We start from the raw sequence: 17,682 nt of genomic DNA, 5'->3' as shown, positions 1-17,682 counted from the left end.
GAGAGTGGTTTGCTGACAGGGTTTTCTTGGTGCTCGTTGTCAAAGGCTCAGGTACGCAGATCATAGAACCATAGAATGCTAAGGGATTGGAAGTGGCCGTAGAGATCATACAGCCCCAATCCCCTGCCATGGGCAGGGACACCTTCCATTAGACCAGATTGTCCCGTCCAACCTGATCTCGAGCACATCACGGATGGGACATCCACAGCCTCTCTGGGCAACGCATTCCAGTGCCTCACCACCTTCGCAGTAAAGAATTTCTTCCTAATATCTAACCTAAGTTTCCCCACTTTCAGTTTGTACCCACCCATTCCCCCTCGCCCTGTCACTACATTTCCTGACGAAGAGTCCCTCTCCGGCTTCTTTGTAGGTGCCTTTCAGACACGGGAAGGTTGCCATGAGGTTTCCACACGACCTTTTGTTCTTCGGGCTGAACAGCTCCAGCTTCCTCAGCCTGTCTTCGCAGGGGAGCTGATGCCTGTTCGGTGTGCGTGTTCCACAGACGGTAACTTGGTACCGAATGACTGTGCTTTGTACAGGTGGACTGTGGAATCAGCCCATACGCCTTCAAATAAACTCTGCGGTTTGGGGGCCACTTGTGTAGGTAAACTTCAGCTTTATAGGGAAATAACCACCTTTTGTAAAACTACAAACAGAACTCTGTTGAATAAGCATTTCAAAACGATATTAATTAAGTTTGAACTGTGGCTGGAGTACTAAGGCAACACTGACCCTTCAGCAGTTTCACTTGTCAAAATAATATTTTTACACTTCTCTAGTATCAGTTTTACCTTTGCTTTTAACTTTTTAATATATATAGAGATAATAATGTTATAATCTCAGTAGATCTCTTCTGAGACAGTGACAGTAGTAAAACATAACTCATCCCACAGTAGTGCTAACTAAACCTATGTATTTTCAGTAAGTGTTAATGAAAGATTTGATGCCTATATAACTTAGATCAAAGTTACAAGGTGCTTATATAGCTTGAGTTATATCAATATAACCTAAATCATGACTTTTTGTATATCTATATAACCTGATATATCAATATAACCTAAATCATGACTTTTTATGTATCTATATAAACTGATACATATATAACCTGAATTATAGCTTTTCTTTACAATGTAATGGCCAGTATATGGTTAACTAGTTACTTAATGCTGAATATGCAAAAAGAAAAAACTCACCAGGTGGATAGCTTTAGAGATGGATAAATATAGTACTAGTGAAAAATTGGCAAGTGCAAAGCCAATTAGCCACAAAACAAAGAATTTAGGCCAGTTAAGACCAGACAGACCAAGGAACACCATTAACTGCGCATGCTATAAAGACAAAGTTGAAAAGTTCACATGTGAAGAAGACCTTGGAAGCCTTCATCAAAGACCCCTGATGACCCCCAAATTGGGGAGACACAAGCGCAGTGCAAAAGAACGATCTAACAACCATGAGATCATACGGTGTAAATTAGTTCTGGTGTGTATGTGATGATGCTGTAGTGACACAGTGACACTAAACAATACTTACTGTATAAATATACCACAGCACTTGACAAAGGTCAGTGAGTTAGTTGGAGAAATCCCCCTCACCACCAGCACTGCAACAAACAAATAACTGCTCTGTATACATTGGTCTGTGGGGATTTATTTCCAGCCTATCTTTCAGGCATCAGAATCTGTAATATATTTCAGGAAAAGACTAATCATTATGGAACATGGTGTGTTTTTATAAGCTTTATACATTTATGACCTGTCTGATCTTGGCCTCTCCCTTCTAAAGTATCTAATTAAGTGTGCAAATTATTTTGAGTAGTCTATGTTTTTATGACCTCATGGTTGTCAAAACACTGACAATGTATGCATCACTGAGCTATGTCTCTGATGCTGAGGATTTAACAATCCCTTTGTTCTTAACTTACCTAACTCTGATACATGCTTTATTATCTAGAGACCTTTAAATGTATTACAATTTCATTAAGTCTCTCAGTAGTGCCCTTAGCACTATGACTAATATTCATTATGGTACTTTTCTTTCTTACTTTCTATCTCCAAAATGTGGAGATAGGAGCTGAAGTTTAATATCTTGGTGATTACGTAATTACAAAATCATTTGCTGAAATTTTAAAATATTTTGGGTTTATTTTCATAGGCAAATAAATGTGCATTAAATTTTAAAATTTGGAACAGAAGGTGGTGAAATATGAATGCATTTTAGCTTATCTGCCTATCTGTGGAAAAGAGGCTGACTCCAACCTGTCTACAATCTCTTTCCAAATAGCTGTAGAGAGTGATAAGGTCCCCCCAAGCCTCCTTTTTTTTCCAGGTTAAGCAACCCCAGCTCCCTCAGCTGTGCCTCATAGGATGTGCTCTCCAGACCCTTCACCAGCTTTGTTGCCCTTCTCTGGATTCACTCCAGCACTGCTGAACTGCAGATTCCAGGATGGACACAGTACTGGAGGTGTGCTCTCACTCACCAATGCCACGATGTGTTCCTTTATTTTGAGCCTTTCTGAAATAACTTGAAAGAAGGCATAACACTAAAGGCACAACATCTGGTATGTGTATGTCTATAAAATGTAATCACACTGTATATGCTATGTATGAATGAGATTGTGCTTCATTTTAGTCAAAAGGCCAAGAAATGCCATGTTTAAAGGTCCTGAGATGGGAACTATGATGGGATTTGTAGCTATAGAAGATAAATGTTGTTTTTAATCGTGTTTAACACATCTTGCAGTAATTTTCAGCAAGACATATGGGGACCTCACCAACCAAGTCCTTCCTGCTACACTGAGGTCTTCTCAGGCAAGATGAAGCCAGGGAGCCAGGCACCCATCTTTTCTCTCTGGCAAACAGTGCCAGGACCTGTGGGAACGGCCTGAAGTTGTGTCAGGGGAGGTTTAGGTTAGATAACACAACAAGTTTCTTCATCCAGGCGGAGGTTGGGCACTGGAAGAGGCTCTGCAGGGAAGCGGTCACAGCACCAGCTTCGCAGTGTTCAAGAATCGTTTGAATACTTTCAGGCACACGGTGTGATTCTTGGGGACGTCCTGTGCAGGGTCGGGAGTTGGACTCCATGATCCCTGTGGGTCCTTCCAGCTCAGAATATTCTGTGATTCTGTGGTGTGGGGGTAATTTACTGCCACTGCTGCTCAGCAGTTGCCCTGACTCCCTTTGTCCCGCCTCGGCCCGCGGCCTGCCCCGTCCCCCGTGAGCGTTATTTCGCTGAGCGCTGCCCATGCCTTCCCGCCGCGGTTCAGCTTAGCTGCTGGAGGCCGCTTCGGAGGGGCCGGTGCTGGAGCGCTTGGCGGGCTCTCCCCGCGGCTCCGCCGGATCGTCTCCAGCCCCGCCGTGCCCCGACACCGAGCGGCCGCGCCCCCCGGCGGCTGCGGTGCGCCCCGCAGGCCCCGGCGGCGGCGCGGGAGAGGAACCGCCCGTTGCCCCGCTGGGAGAGTCCATTGCCGGGGGAGCCAAGAGGGCGGGGAGAGGGGAATCTCCCGGGTCTCGCCGCCCGCAGCACTCCGGGGACAGACGGCGGCCCCTGCCGGGCGCGCCGCCTCGACCATCTGTGCGAAGCGGCGCGGCGGTGCGAGCGGGCGCTGGGCGGGAGTTTCCTCCTTCGCCCGCCCCCCCTGAGAGGCGCGGCGCGGTGACGCGGCCCCGGGTCAGGGCTGAGGCGCGGCGGCACCGTGAGGCGCTGTCAGAGCCGCGCTGAGAGGGTCCGCCCAGCTCCGCACCGGGATCCGCCGCCGCTGCCATGGAGCCCCATCGCTGGCTGCCCCTGGAGGCCAACCCCGACGTGAGTGCCCGGCCTGGGCGGTGGGGCGCTGCGTGTGCGCGGGGGGCTGCCCGCCCGACAGCCTGCCTGCTGTGGGGTTGGCGGGAGGATGGCGGAGGGGACAGGGCAGAGGGCTCCGGGCCGCGCCGGACCTCATCGCCTCTTAAGGGATGGCTGGTTAGTGGCAGGAATGGAGGAAGGTCTTATCCCGTGGATTCGATTGGGTCTTAACTACCTTCTGTTTTCTGCTTTCTTTTCAGGTCACGAATCAGGTAAGAAGCTTTTATTTGAGGTAACCTTTAGTCTCTGCAGCTTTGGGCCCATCTCCTCTCGTTTTCGTGTAGTAAAGACTCCTTCTTCTCCGAGGAGAGTGCCCCCTTCCTTCACCACGCGTGTCTGCGCTCAGTCGTCTCATGTCAGACCGTACTGGCACCTCTCCCGTAAAAATACTATATAAAAGAAAAACGAACAGTAAAAAGATAATAGTTGTGGCCTAGCTATTACTGTAATAATATAATAACTGAAATCTCTGATGTTTTTCAAGGTGGGTTTTAATTCACTAATTAGTGGTTAAAACATTAATTTATATGTAACATGTGCCAGGTGTGGACCTGTACATGATGGCTTTGGGCACATGTATGGATCTGCTTGCATTACTGTGTTGTAGTCTCATTCTTCTTTGGCTGACCATAAAAATAATGTAATTTTACCGTATTTGCACTTATCTGCTTATTAATGACAATATGTGCATGACTGGTTGTTGCTGTTTTTGTTAGTGTGGTAGAACCCACGCTAGAGAAAGGAAGCTTGTTTTAGTACACAAAACAATGCTCCCACTAAATAAGCTCTAGCTGAAAGGAAATCACACATACTCTAACCCTGCATCATGTTCTCAGTGACAATTTTGAGCATAGCATTAATGGTCAGCTGTTGATTTCAGCAGACTTGTTGATAATGTTAAAGATGGTTTTTAAGCCAAAGGGCTCTGAAACTTCAAGCAGCAAAGTTGTATATTGAACGATTTCAACAACTATATTGTTGAAATATTTTGAAAACTGGGAATTTCTGTGTGTGAACAATGTTTCATTTGGGTTTTTTGTTGTGGTTGCTGTAATATACAAGCTACAGGAGAATGAAGGGTTATTTGATGCTGGGTCATTTTGTGTTTTATATTTTCCTAGGGCAAATAATTTTACAATTCTTACAGTGTTGCTGCTGTGGAATGATTTGAGAAGTCTATAATCCCAGTCTCCTGAGTTAAAATTGACAACCTTTCCTGGGGGCCCATTTTGAACACGTGCTATAGTTTCCTATTTTTTTTTTTTTTTTAATTTATTTTTTTTTTAATTTTGAATTTCAGAGACTAAATTCCAGTTTGGAAGAAAATAAGTGAATAAATAACGTGTAAGAATTTCCAATTATCTAACTTTTTCTTCTGACTTTCCAGATGGTGAGATGAGCTCATCATGGTACAAATTAAGACCACCTTTAAAGTAGAAATTGAGGAGAAAAAAAGTGACTTTTTTAATCTGAAGTATCTTGTATCTCTATGTGTTTATGTTGTTTGGAGAAAATCTTAGAGGAATATCAAATGTACAATTTTAGGTGTGTTTAAAATCCATCTCTTATGCCCATTGGTTTTGCATTGGTGATGGATGTAGCAGTGTAGATGATCATGGATAGTAAGAATTTGTACTTACAAGGATTTTCTTGTTACTGTTTCTGTGTAGAAAAGGCCACTTGAAACCAATTCGACTTCCTCCTTCACTACCGGTCTTGACTGAGCAGGGATTGTTATTATCTAGGCTGAGAGATGTATATAAAAAAAAAAAAAAAAAAACCAAAAAAACAAAGGTGGGTGTTGAATATGAATGCACCTTGCATTATTAATTGTTGTTCTTTTAATCTCATCAGTACAGTGGTGAACTGTGTAGCAACAGGGTTGTTAGTCATAAGTTATTCATATCCTGCTTGTGTTTAAAACAACAATAATAGTAATTTGAAATTCTAATGAAGTTGTTAACTAATTTTTTGAAAATCCTATTGAGGTAATTGCAAGGATGGGCATTTCTTTTAGTACTCTGTACTGTGCTCTGTAAAATATTCAGAAGTCTTTAGCATTAGAAAACCCCAATGGTGTGTCTCTACAAACTAATATTTTTGTCTGGTAGTCATTTAATACATGTATTTGGACAGACATCTAGCCAAGTGTTTCTTATTGGGGTTGTTTGTTTTTTGTTATGTGGCTTGTTTTAGTTGAGTGTTAGACTATCCCTAATGCATACTATTTTTGTTAATGTTAAAGTTATTGCTAGGTATAGTAGTGGAGTCTTAAACCAAAAAAAAAAATTCCAATGACCTGTAAGATGCATAGATTCTTAGTGTTAGATTATAATTAGAATTATCATCAACTGCTTACGCTGTTTTGATTATTTTACCAATCATTTTATTCCCCCTGTTAAGAGTAACTAGTAAGGAAGTGTACTAAGTGCAGGTTCCTTTGCTTTTAGTAGGTTCTGTGTCTTCTCTGGTTTTGAATTATAGGCTGCAATTTTGAGGCTTTCAATCTTTGTGGTAGAAAGTCAGAAAATAATGGAAAAAAAGGGTATTTCTCAATTAGAGATAAGTGAAGTCTTTCAAAAGTATTCCAGAAGTTTTTCTCTATCTGGAAATGTTTATATTATAATACAAGTCCAGGAATTTCTAAATCCTTAATCTATATAGAACCTCTCTTTGTGCATATGTGTTAAAATTATTTGAAGATTCAGAAACTGGCGGCTGAGGGTAAACAGGAATATTCTTTCTTAGCTTTAAAGATTTCCAGTGGCAGTGGAAATGTGCCACGTGTCTGTAGTGATGTTTTCAAGAGAGAAGACAGTCATTCAATGCAGCACACAGTGCTGGTTGTATGAGTGAAGTCAGGAGTTAAATGTACCATACAGTGCTAACTTACTGTCACAGTACTTTTTTTTCTCCTTCACTTCTACAATCTGACAGAATGAATTGTTGTCTACCTCTGATACAGAAAGAATTGATGATTCAGCATTTACAAAGCTCCATTTTGTGTACAGTGATGACAGGGAATGGTTTCTTCTCTTTGACCTTCCTTTGGGGGGGCCTGACATGACCGGCACTACCCTCCTTCCTGGGTACCTTATGGGATTTTCCTGAGAGAGAGAGCAAGAAAATCGTGTTTGTCAATTACCATATATATGATGTTTGTATATCTTGTTCCCAATTTCTTCTGAAAATATTAAAAAAAAAAAAAGAGACTGCATGTAAATTTTTTGGAGTGAAACAAGCTGATTGTTCTTCCTTATAATGTTGCTTCAGTCTGGCTTGCAACCACAATTGATTGTCTAGGAAGTGTAGATAAACAAAAAGTATGGGTAGATATTTTTCTTGATGTCCCACCTTTTTTCAGTCTCTCGTCTCTTCATCTTACACATTCTAAGAAATATCCCTGCTTCCTGGATAAGATAACATTTCAACTTGTGCCTTCATTGTATCCAGATAAGGGTAGAGTAATTGACTGTATCTGATTATGAAACTCAAGCACTGCCTTCAGAGTTTGACTGCTGAGTGTCGGCTGTGGCTTGAGTTTCTTTTGCCCCATAGGGCTTAGTTGCTGGTTCTTAGTTACCTTCCAGCATTATTTGTAAGTCTTTGATCCTACTTTTTTGGGGGGGGTTGGGGTTTTGAGTTTTTTAAGCCATTAAAGTGTTGAGAGTCAGCTGCGTAAAGAAAAATTTTTTAGCTCATGAACACTGTTGACAGCTGTGACTTGAAAGTTACAGGGACAATAAAGCTCACAAAGCATAGAATAAAATGGCAGAAACTGGATACAGCCAGTCTTTATCCATGTATGGAACACCTCTCTTTAGGGTGTCAGGCAGATACAGAGAAGAATTAAGTATCTTGGAAGCAGGCCTTAGTCTTCCTAAAAGGTCTTTTAATTTCCTGAACTCTGAAACAAACTATCCCACAAGCTTTCCCAAAGAAAAGCCGTAGTGATCAAAATAATTGAAAGTGCAGTGCACACAATTCCTGAAGTGCATTGGGAGGTAGCGCTCATAGATGAAGTACTGAGGTACTGTCTTGGTGTGAAAGGATGTTGGATGTGGAGAAACACAGATGTTCTTCTAAAATGCCTAGCTAAGCTTACTTTTTTTTTTTTTTTCAGGTGAGGGAGTGGAGTTTAACTCTTCTGTGCTAAGCAGAGGGAAAAATAGTGGAGATAGTGTACATACTTGGAAAACAGCCTATTATTCCTTATGTAGCTTCAGAAAGTGGAAAACCAGGATTAGAGTTTGTCTTTCTGTAAAGACAATATCCCAGAAACTCTTCCACAGAGCCAGCAAAGGGGGAATGTTGAGCCTGTGATGTTGTACAGCAAAGCATAAGCACAAGGATAAATATGAAGGAATTCTAAGTGACCATTGTGAGAGCACTTCCTGAATGGCTCCTTCTACTTTAAAATACCTCCAACTATGTAACCCTCTTACTGAGTTTAAATAGGTAAATATGTTGCACAGGGAAAATTGTCACTTGTTTTGGGGTTTAGAATACTATTTATATGAATTATCAAAAGATTGCCTTAGCTCAGTCTTTGTATGTTCTTCAGTAATTGAAAGCTAAGAAAACCATGTCTTTCATTCCTCTACTTGTACTTGCCACTTCTGGTCTTTCTTATGATCATTTTTGCTCAGTTTCTTAGTTTTTGTTATGAGGAAACCCTTACTGTCTTGAAGACCAAGTGGAAAACAAGTGACAGTTATTTTTGCATTATAAGATATCTTGCTGCACTGAAATGCTGTTTCCCACTTCAACATTTTTCTTGCTTAAAGGACCAGCAGAGACAGTAGAATCCAATGGTTGTTTCAGTAAACTGTTAAAAAAGAAATGTGTATAACAGCTTATTTAGAAGAGTGGATTGATTCAGCTCATTCCTGTTACGAGTAACGTTTTAGATCATGGAAGCAGGTCTGTTAAGTGTTTTTCACAGAATAACACAGTATTCTGTTTTGAATCAGTGTCTCAGTATCAGGACTCTGCTGGAAGCATTTTAAAGCTCTTGCTCACTGGTTTCAGAGGAAGCCTGGGTCAACTGGTTCATCCAGATTTCTGAGTGCTTTTTTTTGCAAGGCTGCCTGTGGGATGCCCTACTTGAATATGTACAGCAGTGCTTGGGCATACTGAGTGTTAAATTTCAAAGCTGTTTTAGTGATATGTGAAAAATATATACCTCTCATTTTGAAGAACAGGAACACTAACTGTGAGTCAGTGTTTCCCTTTTAGACATCATAAAGTAATGAACACAACTGGAAGGATAAGAATTTTGGGGATGTAAGTTTTCTCACGTTTTTGAAAAAAAAAATTTGCAATGGGCTGTATTGTTTGAACTTTATTATGGCGTCCTAAAGTACAGAACCTGACGATACTAAAGAATTTGTATTAAATTTTGATTTTCCCAAGGAAGTCTATTATAATGGGTCATCTCTTGTTTAAACAAGATCATACTGTGGCCATTCTAAGTGAGGAGTAGTTGGTAAAGAAGAATAATGCATCTTATGTAAGTTCCAGCTATCTCTTTGCTTGTGGTGTGCCTTTTGACCTGCTGTACAGAACTAAAGTTTTTACAGCTGCTACATATGACTGAAATGATGCTGTCTCTAAAATGTACTGAAAAATTACTCCTTCATTTTAATTCTGTAAATGTCATGATGAAAGAATGAAGAAATATCCAACAGTGATCCAATGTAATGATCCAATAATAAAATATTGTTTAGGTGGTTCCCTTATTTCTGAAATAGACTTGTTTTTGTTGCATGCTTCTAGAAATGATGTGTAAGGAATTAAAAGCAAAATATTGTGCATTTGTATTTTTAATATAGATTAATAAGAATTGGATACTTTAAGAAATGAATAATTTTCCCTTTCTTGATGATGATTCAGTTACATTTTATTCAGAGCCTTACTACTATTTAGGGAAAAAATTACCTTCAATTCAATAAACTGCCAAAAATTCTTCTGCTTTAATGAAAAAGTTAGAAAATATTGATTGTCTTAATTGCTTTATTTATATGTTGTCCTGCCAGTTTCCTAAAGCCATAGGAACACTTCATTTTTGCAGAGGAGAGTCTTAGATATAGATGATATAGAGATGCTTTAATGCATTCAGCAGAAATACAATAAAATGTAGATGCTGTGGGTGTTTGGTTTATATTTGTGCTTAGAAGAGGATGGCAGCAGTTGGTTCTTCTCACAGAAGCTCTCTTGACTTCTGCATCTGAGAGTTTTGTTTCTGCGTTTTGCCAGTTTTATGTTTTCATGGTTCCAACTTTTATATAAATACCACAGAAAAATGTGGAAAAATCCAGGTCTTGCCTATAATGCCTTAGTATTTAAAATGTGATGTTCCTGAACTATTTGCAGAAGCTGTCCACCTTTAATTGCACTTAAATGTCAAGCTCCTATTTTGTTTAAGTTTTTGTCCTCACTTTGTTTTTACATGCAAGTGACAGCAGAAAAGCACATTGCTGCATAGACAATATTTCAATTGTGCATTTATTACATAAGTTTATAACAAATTTCACCCTTATGTTGTCTTATCCCCCTTACCCTTTCTGCAAATCCATAAACCTGATAGATCAAATCTTCCTACTGTCTGTAACTGTGTTGGCAGAAGTAGGATTCTAAACTCACATTACAGATAACTGCTTTGCTTTTTTCAGTTAATAGGCTGAATTAGTGGTACCAGCAATGAAAACAGAATAGCTTATACCACATGCTGCGTAGGTAGAGTGCCTAGAAGTGCCTATTATAATGTTTTTGCTATTAACCAACATTTAGACATACAGATTTACAATTTATGGTCATTTAGAATAGAATGAGGTAGTCTGGAAGGGGCTTTTGAGTTCTGCAGACCAACCATACTCTGTTAAAAACAAGTTGCTCAGCAACTTGTCAAGTTCTGAATTTCTCAAGACATAAACTCCACAGTCTCCTGGACAGTTTGTGCTAGTGTTTTACTATGTTTGTTATTTTTTAAATTTATTTTTAAATGCCTTCCTTATCAAGTTACATTTCCCCATGTTTCAGCCTCTTGTTTCTTACGGTGTTACTGTGTGCTGCTGAGATGAGTCTGTCTCCATCTTCTCTGTGCTCTCCCTTAGTTATAGACAGTAGTAGTCAGGTGAGAAAGAAGGGCCTTCTGGAATACTGGGGCAAAAAAGACAAATTCATAGGAAGTGCAGATAAGGGTGAGGGTATAAAGCAGTTTCTAAAGTGGCTTTTTGTTTACTAGTTAGCTGGACCAGTGAAAAACCATAAAGTGTTTTTCAGCAAGGTCTTTTAAGATAAGAAGAAAAGAGACAACCAAAACAATGACAACAATCTGTAAAAATAATGTTGTGAAAAAGTGAATACTAGATACAGATGCATGGGGGGTTTTGTGCTGCTGTTGTGCTGCTTCCTGAGCTCCTCTAAGACTACTGTAATATAGCCAAGTATTTTTATTTTTTTCTTTTATAAGGTGAAGGCTCAAAGACCTATAAATTAAGAATTGTCAGCGGTGTGATAAGCAGTGTCTGAGAAAAAGATTCTGATACTCTCTTGTTCAGATCCAGAGAAATATGAAGCTGCTATTTTATGTTATCTTGCGTACACAGTATCAATAAGTTAAGAGAAAGTGAACAGCTGAAAATGAATGAGCCCTCAAAGAACCTTAACTGTTCTTTACAGTAGGTATTTGTAGAATAAAATTGCTTGGATAATCCCTAAATAATTGGAAAAGAAAACAGCCAAGATCTCTCACCTTTTTAGTCAGTGACGTCTAAAAAGCGTAGTGAAAATTCCTGCTGTCCTAAAACAGGAATGAATTTGTCTTCCCATTCGACCATCTATTGTTCATCTGTTACCCATCTGTCACTCTGTCTTACACAAGACTTATTCAGCATAGTTTTAAAAATCTACTTAATAATTTTCAGAAGAATATTTCTATCTTTTTCCAGGCCTGAATGAAACCCTCTTGATGCACAGAGAGATATCTTCTTTGCCTATTTTGAATCTGTCCTTAGTATTTTATTTTTGGTTTATGATTCTACAGTAGACTTAGAATGGTTGTGTGTTAACATTGCTGCCTGTCATACTAAGCCTATGCTCTTGCTGTTCTCTGTAGTGCTGACCATCATTTTTCATTGTCACTCTCATTGTTTACTGTAAGTTAAAATTTCTCAGATTGTAAAGTTTTTAGGTGGTATGGTAATGTGAATAATGAAAGGTGTCCTGTATCAATGGAGTTTTAGTTATCTTAAATCTTAATTAAGGAGTTTGAGTAAACCATTCCTGGGTTTAGCTTAGCATTTTGTGGACTTTAAGTTTAAAGGGGTTGGTTTTATTTTTGTTATTTGGTTGTTTGGTGATTATTTTTCCCCAGTGGTGTAGGAAAGGACAAGACAATCTAAACCACTTACTTGTCCAGTAACTTAATGGGATTCTTTATCATTGTCTTTTCTGGTTTGTGGGGTCTTTTTCTAGGTGAGTGTTGTCTTTGTTATTTTTGGGTGTTTATACCCTTATTTCATGTAATATTGCAACATATCAAATGATACTGGAATGGAAAATGGAATTTTTTTCAGTTATGATACTTTTCCTGCAATAAAAATAATAGATTAATCACTAGATTAATAAGAGAAGTACTGGAATTTTTTTTTTTTTTTTTTTGCTATTCACAAAGTAGTAATTATCTTCACAATATAGATGGTTAGAATAGAAGTTCAAAATACACTGTCTTTTGTTTCATCAGTTACTAAATGCTTAACACTTCCCCTTTTCCTCTTGTTCATTCATAGATCAATATATGCCACAATTAGTGTACAATTAGTTTTTTCATGTAATTGTGAATGGTCACTGTGTGTGTATAGTAGCAGCAGTTCCTGAATTCAGTTAGGTTCTTCCAGACTGACAATAAAAAGATTTCAGATTGTCTTTGACCATCTCTGTGGTTATTAATTCTGCAGCTGTTGTTGTGATGCCTAGTTTACTTGAGTATAAGAATATCCAATTAAAAAATGAGCATCCTTCAAAATATATTACTCCATCATAGTTTGAAGGGATTTTTCTTGTAGAAGCTACACTTACTAAAGTGTGTATCTTATGGTTTTGCTCCTAACGTCTTTTTGCTTGTAGGAACTCCAATATGAGCACTGGTGCCAGGTATTCTGAAGTCATGGAGTCAAATAATATCGTATGGAGTCAAATAAAGTTTGTTCATATGTGCTCTGACTAATGGCTCTGATGATTTCTAGTTAACATGAATATTCAGTAAAAATAGATTCACAAAATCTTCTGTTTTGTGATAGAACACTTAAAATGGTTGAAATGCTTTGATGCTTCAGTAAATAGTGCTGGGAGTGTTTCCACTTCCCTTCCGTAAAGACTATCTAAATAAGTAAAACATGGGGGTTTTGTGTGTGTTTGTGTGTGATTTATTCAGCCTTATTTAATAAAACATGTATCTCTTTTATTCTCCTTAAATTTTAAAAAGCATGGGTGGTTTTAATGTATTTCACATTGTGGATACTCTGTTATGCTTCTGAAAAGATGAGTGTTCTTGTTTAATATTACGCTTTTTTTTTTTTTTTTCTTTTCCAGTTCCTGAAACAGTTGGGTATACATCCTGACTGGCAATTTGTAGATGTTTATGGTATGGAACCAGAACTGCTTAGCATGGTACCAAGACCTGTATGTGCAGTACTACTTCTCTTTCCAATAACAGAAAAGGTAAATGTTTATTTAATAATCAGTTAATTGCTTTTGTCATAAGTGAAATGGGAATGAAAGCTTAAATCTTGTACTTTGGTGTCATACTAGAATCAAGATGAGACTCAAGCTTTATCCAAGAGACTTCTTCATTAAAAATAGCACAAAAAATGCTTGTTTCAGAACCTTCTTTTGATAACCTTGCATGTATATTTCTGATTTCAAATCAGAATGTGATGGGAAAAGTTAATTTAGAAGCAAAGAGAAATATGCCTCACACTTTTCTATTACAGCAGTTTATAATAAGCACTGTGAAATGGCTTGATTTGCTAATTTTAGCAGAAAGCTCCAATAGCATAAGGAAAATAAGAAATAAGGGGTAGGACAATATGCAACTCCTTTTTGAGTTTTTGTCCTGTTACAATGACAATCCTTCAGACTTAATCCACTTTCGTTTTGGTCATCAGTATTGATGTGGCTTTCACTTGGACAGATGGGACATACTATTAAGGTGAAAAACAATTTCCCCCCTGTCTTTCACTATGTTGGACTTTGCTTAAATCTTCAATGTGCTTATTTTGTGTCATCACATGCTTTTATATAGTGTGATTCATATTGATCTTTCAATTTATAACAGTATTACATGATTGTGATAAGGTCAGCCAAAAAGATTGAAAAGAATCTGTCCACAATTCATTCTTTTAATATGTCTCTTAAAAAGAATGTGTAGCTTATAAGGACAAATCATTTAGCTATTGAAGCTTAACTTCTAAACAAAAGGTCTTTAAATAGATAGGAGTGACAGGTCAGTCTTCCTACACATTATGTCCTATAAATCTCTGCATTCTCAGTTTTTCCAAAACAGCTATGCAGGCAGTACTTTTCAAGCTTGATTTCAGCCACCTTGATAGTTTTGAGCCTAATCAAACTTTGAACTCACCTGTCCTCAGGAAATGTCCTTTCTGTCACCTTTGAAGCATTGTTTTCTGTGTGCTGTCATTTCTGTCTGGCAGTTTGAGGTACAGGTCTGACTGTCACTTTTCTTTTGACTCCCTGCTTGTGCAAACCTTTTTTTGAATCATGCTATGGGAGCATTATCCCATGGGAAAGAACCTTGCTCTTGTTCCAGAAGGTGTATCTGATTTCATCCTAAAGAAACGTATGACAAACAAAACCAGAGAAACAACATTTGCCCTGTTGCATCAACCAGTCACATCTGAGCACCAGCCAAGTGTTAAGCATGTTAATCCTTCTGAAACATCAGGGACACAAGTGTTTCTATGAACTGTTTAGCCTGGCTGTGTGAACGATGAATGTTTCATGGGAGCTCCCAATGTTCTAAAGCTTTTGTTGGTCAATGTGAACTCCACAAGACCCTTGAGCATTATTTTGTATTTATAGAGTAGCTTTTTCCTCCTCAGCTCCTTTTCAAAATGGCCTGTAAAATTACACTTTTATTTAATTTATGATTTATTTGTTTCTTGGCTGTGTCTACATTTATGAAAGTGCCTATTAGCTTTGCTGCCTTTGTAAACACTTTTCTCACATGTCTGTCTGTTCTGTCTGGAAGTTCAGTGGTTTTTGTGGTTCCTGTATATCAATTTCCTAGAACTTGCTTTTAGGAAAAGCTATTCTTGTTAGCATTCAGATAATTTTAGGATTGTTGTACACTTTAAAGGTCAATGGCTTTCTTACTCTGCATAGTATGTTGTAGACAAAGGGAATATTGTGGGTGTCAGCATTTTGGGCCTAATGAATTAATAGATCCAAATTAATCTAAATTATGGGATATAGCTTAGGTTAGGAGGAATCTGTTGAGATGATCTGGTCTATCCCTTGCTCAAAATTGTATTTTTGATATTCTCAGCACTTATTTTTTCACTTATATTTATTTTTTCTGTGGATTTTATTTTGGTTGGGAGGGAATGAATGGCAACTGTATTGTTCACCGCTCTAGTCTGAACTTTTTGTCCAATTAAACTCTATGAAACTTTTATCTCAATGAAGGCTATTTTTTGTTAGAATGGTTTAGAATGCTCTTGCTATTACTTAGCCTATTTAGAACATTGACACAACCTACAGAAGTGGAATATGATGCTGGAAGTTTTTTGGTTTTGTTTGTCACTGACAGTAAAGACAGCCCAAGGGAAATTTCTCAGGAGTCTGTAGGAAGAGTTCCTTGGTAACATTCCGCGTTCTTACTTTACTTTCATCATACTTGTATAAAAAGCACATCTACTTCAGAATTCTTTTTTTTTTTTTTTTTTTTTGTCCGCAAACCTACCTAGTAAAAGAGGCAAAGGGGGAAGCAATGACTGGAACATTTGTGGATTTATTTCTTTCTTTTTCTGTCTGAAATTAAAATTTAACAAAAGAAAATAAACAAAAACCTCAAATCCAGTAAAAAAAAAAAAAAAAACATAACAACACCCCCCCACACACAAAAGAACCAACAAATCACAGCCAGCAACAAAAAATAAAAGCACAAAATCAACACGCTATTGCACAGTATAACAGGTTTTAGTCAAATATGATCTTTATAAAACAAGTACTTTAGATTGTTCAGTCAAAGTAAATTCTCTTTTTGCTACAGCATATAAAAGTTTACTTTGTGAATATTACTTCAGAAGGGCCTGTTTTGATGCCTTGGGTGTTACATAGATCTTATTTTATATTCCTGGGAAAAATGAAATGTAACAGTGTAATTTTTAAAGAATGCTTCATGATGATTAGTCACCTGAAGTATTATGGTTTTCTTGATAGCACTTTGACACCTCTGTCCTTAAAAAGCCTTTAGTTGCATTGAAGAGAGATGGTGACATGAGCTCAGATCAAGGAAATACTTAAAAAAAATTAAAGTTGTTTTAGATAACACATATTCAAAATGATGTTTCAAGTGTGAAGGCACTGGGTTAAGAAACAGTATAGGGCAGTTCAGGTAAATTTACATATACTTATTGGACCACGTGTTAAACATTTCAAATGGCAGTGTTAATTAGCTGTTGTATTCTATAAGTTGTTTTGTCTTGAATGATGTTATGTTCATAATATTTGTGAAATAACTGCAGCTATTTGTCTATTTGTGTCTTTAACTTTCCTTTTAGTATGAAACCTTCAGAACAGAAGAAGAAGAGAGGATAAAAGCTAAGGGACAAGATGTCAAATCATCAGTGTATTTCATGAAGCAGACCATTAACAATGCTTGTGGGACAATTGGGCTAATTCATGCTATTGCAAACAACAGAGATAAAATGAACTTTGGTAAGATTTTCTTGGTTTGGTTTTTGTTGGCTTTTCCCTTTTTTTCCTCAACTGTGGGAAGCCATGGAGGGAAGGGTATGTTTTGTACTATTCTCTCTAAATATAACCATTCTTAAAGGCTGAAGGAGTGCATTTTTACCTATAATTACAAAATTATTATTTTATACTAATTTTTGAACTAAAGTACTTGAAACATTGCAAAGTGCAGTCAACTCTCTGTGTCTTAAAAATACAGTGCATTTCTATCTTCAGATCTTTCATTGGATTCTGTAAGGTGTGAATGAAGTTGGAATTAAAACATGACACTAATTATGTCTTTTAAATTTTTTTTTAAGAAACTAATTCTTCATTGAAAAAGTTCCTAGAAGATTCATTATCTATGACTCCTGAAGAGAGGGCCAAATACCTAGAAACCTATGAAGTTAGTATCATGTGTTTTTATTTTTATTTAAAATGGTGTAAGAATTACTTGCATGAGCAGGTACTGTCCTTGGGGGTTGACTTGGTGAAGCAGCTAAACAAATTTGATTTTACAGTGAGCTTGTGATCAGACAGTTGCTACAAAGGAAACTCTGCTTTGGTATTCTAGAGTATTCCTGCCTGCCCATAGCTCAGTCAGCAGAACAGATTTTGTCAACGTTCTCATCCATATTATCCCTATTATCTCATCCCTGGCTTAGTTTAAAATTACTTTGAAATGCATGGGAAATGTGTGCATAATCTTTTCTTTTTATGGGTTCAGGATATAGTTTAATGGTCAATTTAAGCTGATCTGGGGCTATTGCTGAAAGGATAGTCCTTTTGCTGCTTCTTTTAAATTTGTGCCTTCTAGTCATATCTCCATGCCTTTAGCAGTTGAGGCACACAAAGAGCTGATTT

General features: G+C 37.9%; 1 protein-coding gene across 4 annotated transcripts in view; it reads left to right on the top strand.

The window, feature by feature from the left end:
- Nucleotides 1-163: 163 nt before the first annotated feature.
- The window catches only part of UCHL3 (ubiquitin C-terminal hydrolase L3), a 45,222-nt gene continuing 27,703 nt past the window's right edge, over nt 164-17,682 (top strand). Inside the window, exons 1-6 of one of the 4 annotated variants that reach the window (XM_053933768.1) lie at nt 164-249; nt 371-604; nt 2,326-2,557; nt 13,435-13,563; nt 16,647-16,803; nt 17,139-17,224. In XM_053933768.1, coding sequence (XP_053789743.1) covers nt 13,489-13,563; nt 16,647-16,803; nt 17,139-17,224 — 318 coding nt within the window. In that variant the 5' untranslated portion in view covers nt 164-249; nt 371-604; nt 2,326-2,557; nt 13,435-13,488. Of the gene's footprint in view, nt 250-370; nt 605-2,325; nt 2,558-3,514; nt 3,802-4,040; nt 4,053-5,162; nt 5,185-13,434; nt 13,564-16,646; nt 16,804-17,138; nt 17,225-17,682 lie in introns of those variants that run through there. The other 3 variants (XM_053933756.1, XM_053933763.1, XM_053933776.1) reach the window with 3 other exon arrangements.

Source organism: Vidua chalybeata, chromosome 2 (genome assembly GCF_026979565.1).
Source record: "Vidua chalybeata isolate OUT-0048 chromosome 2, bVidCha1 merged haplotype, whole genome shotgun sequence".
Classification (NCBI taxonomy): domain Eukaryota; kingdom Metazoa; phylum Chordata; class Aves; order Passeriformes; family Viduidae; genus Vidua; species Vidua chalybeata.
Note: the sequence above shows the minus strand (reverse complement) of the source record. Positions and strands in the feature narration are given on the sequence as shown.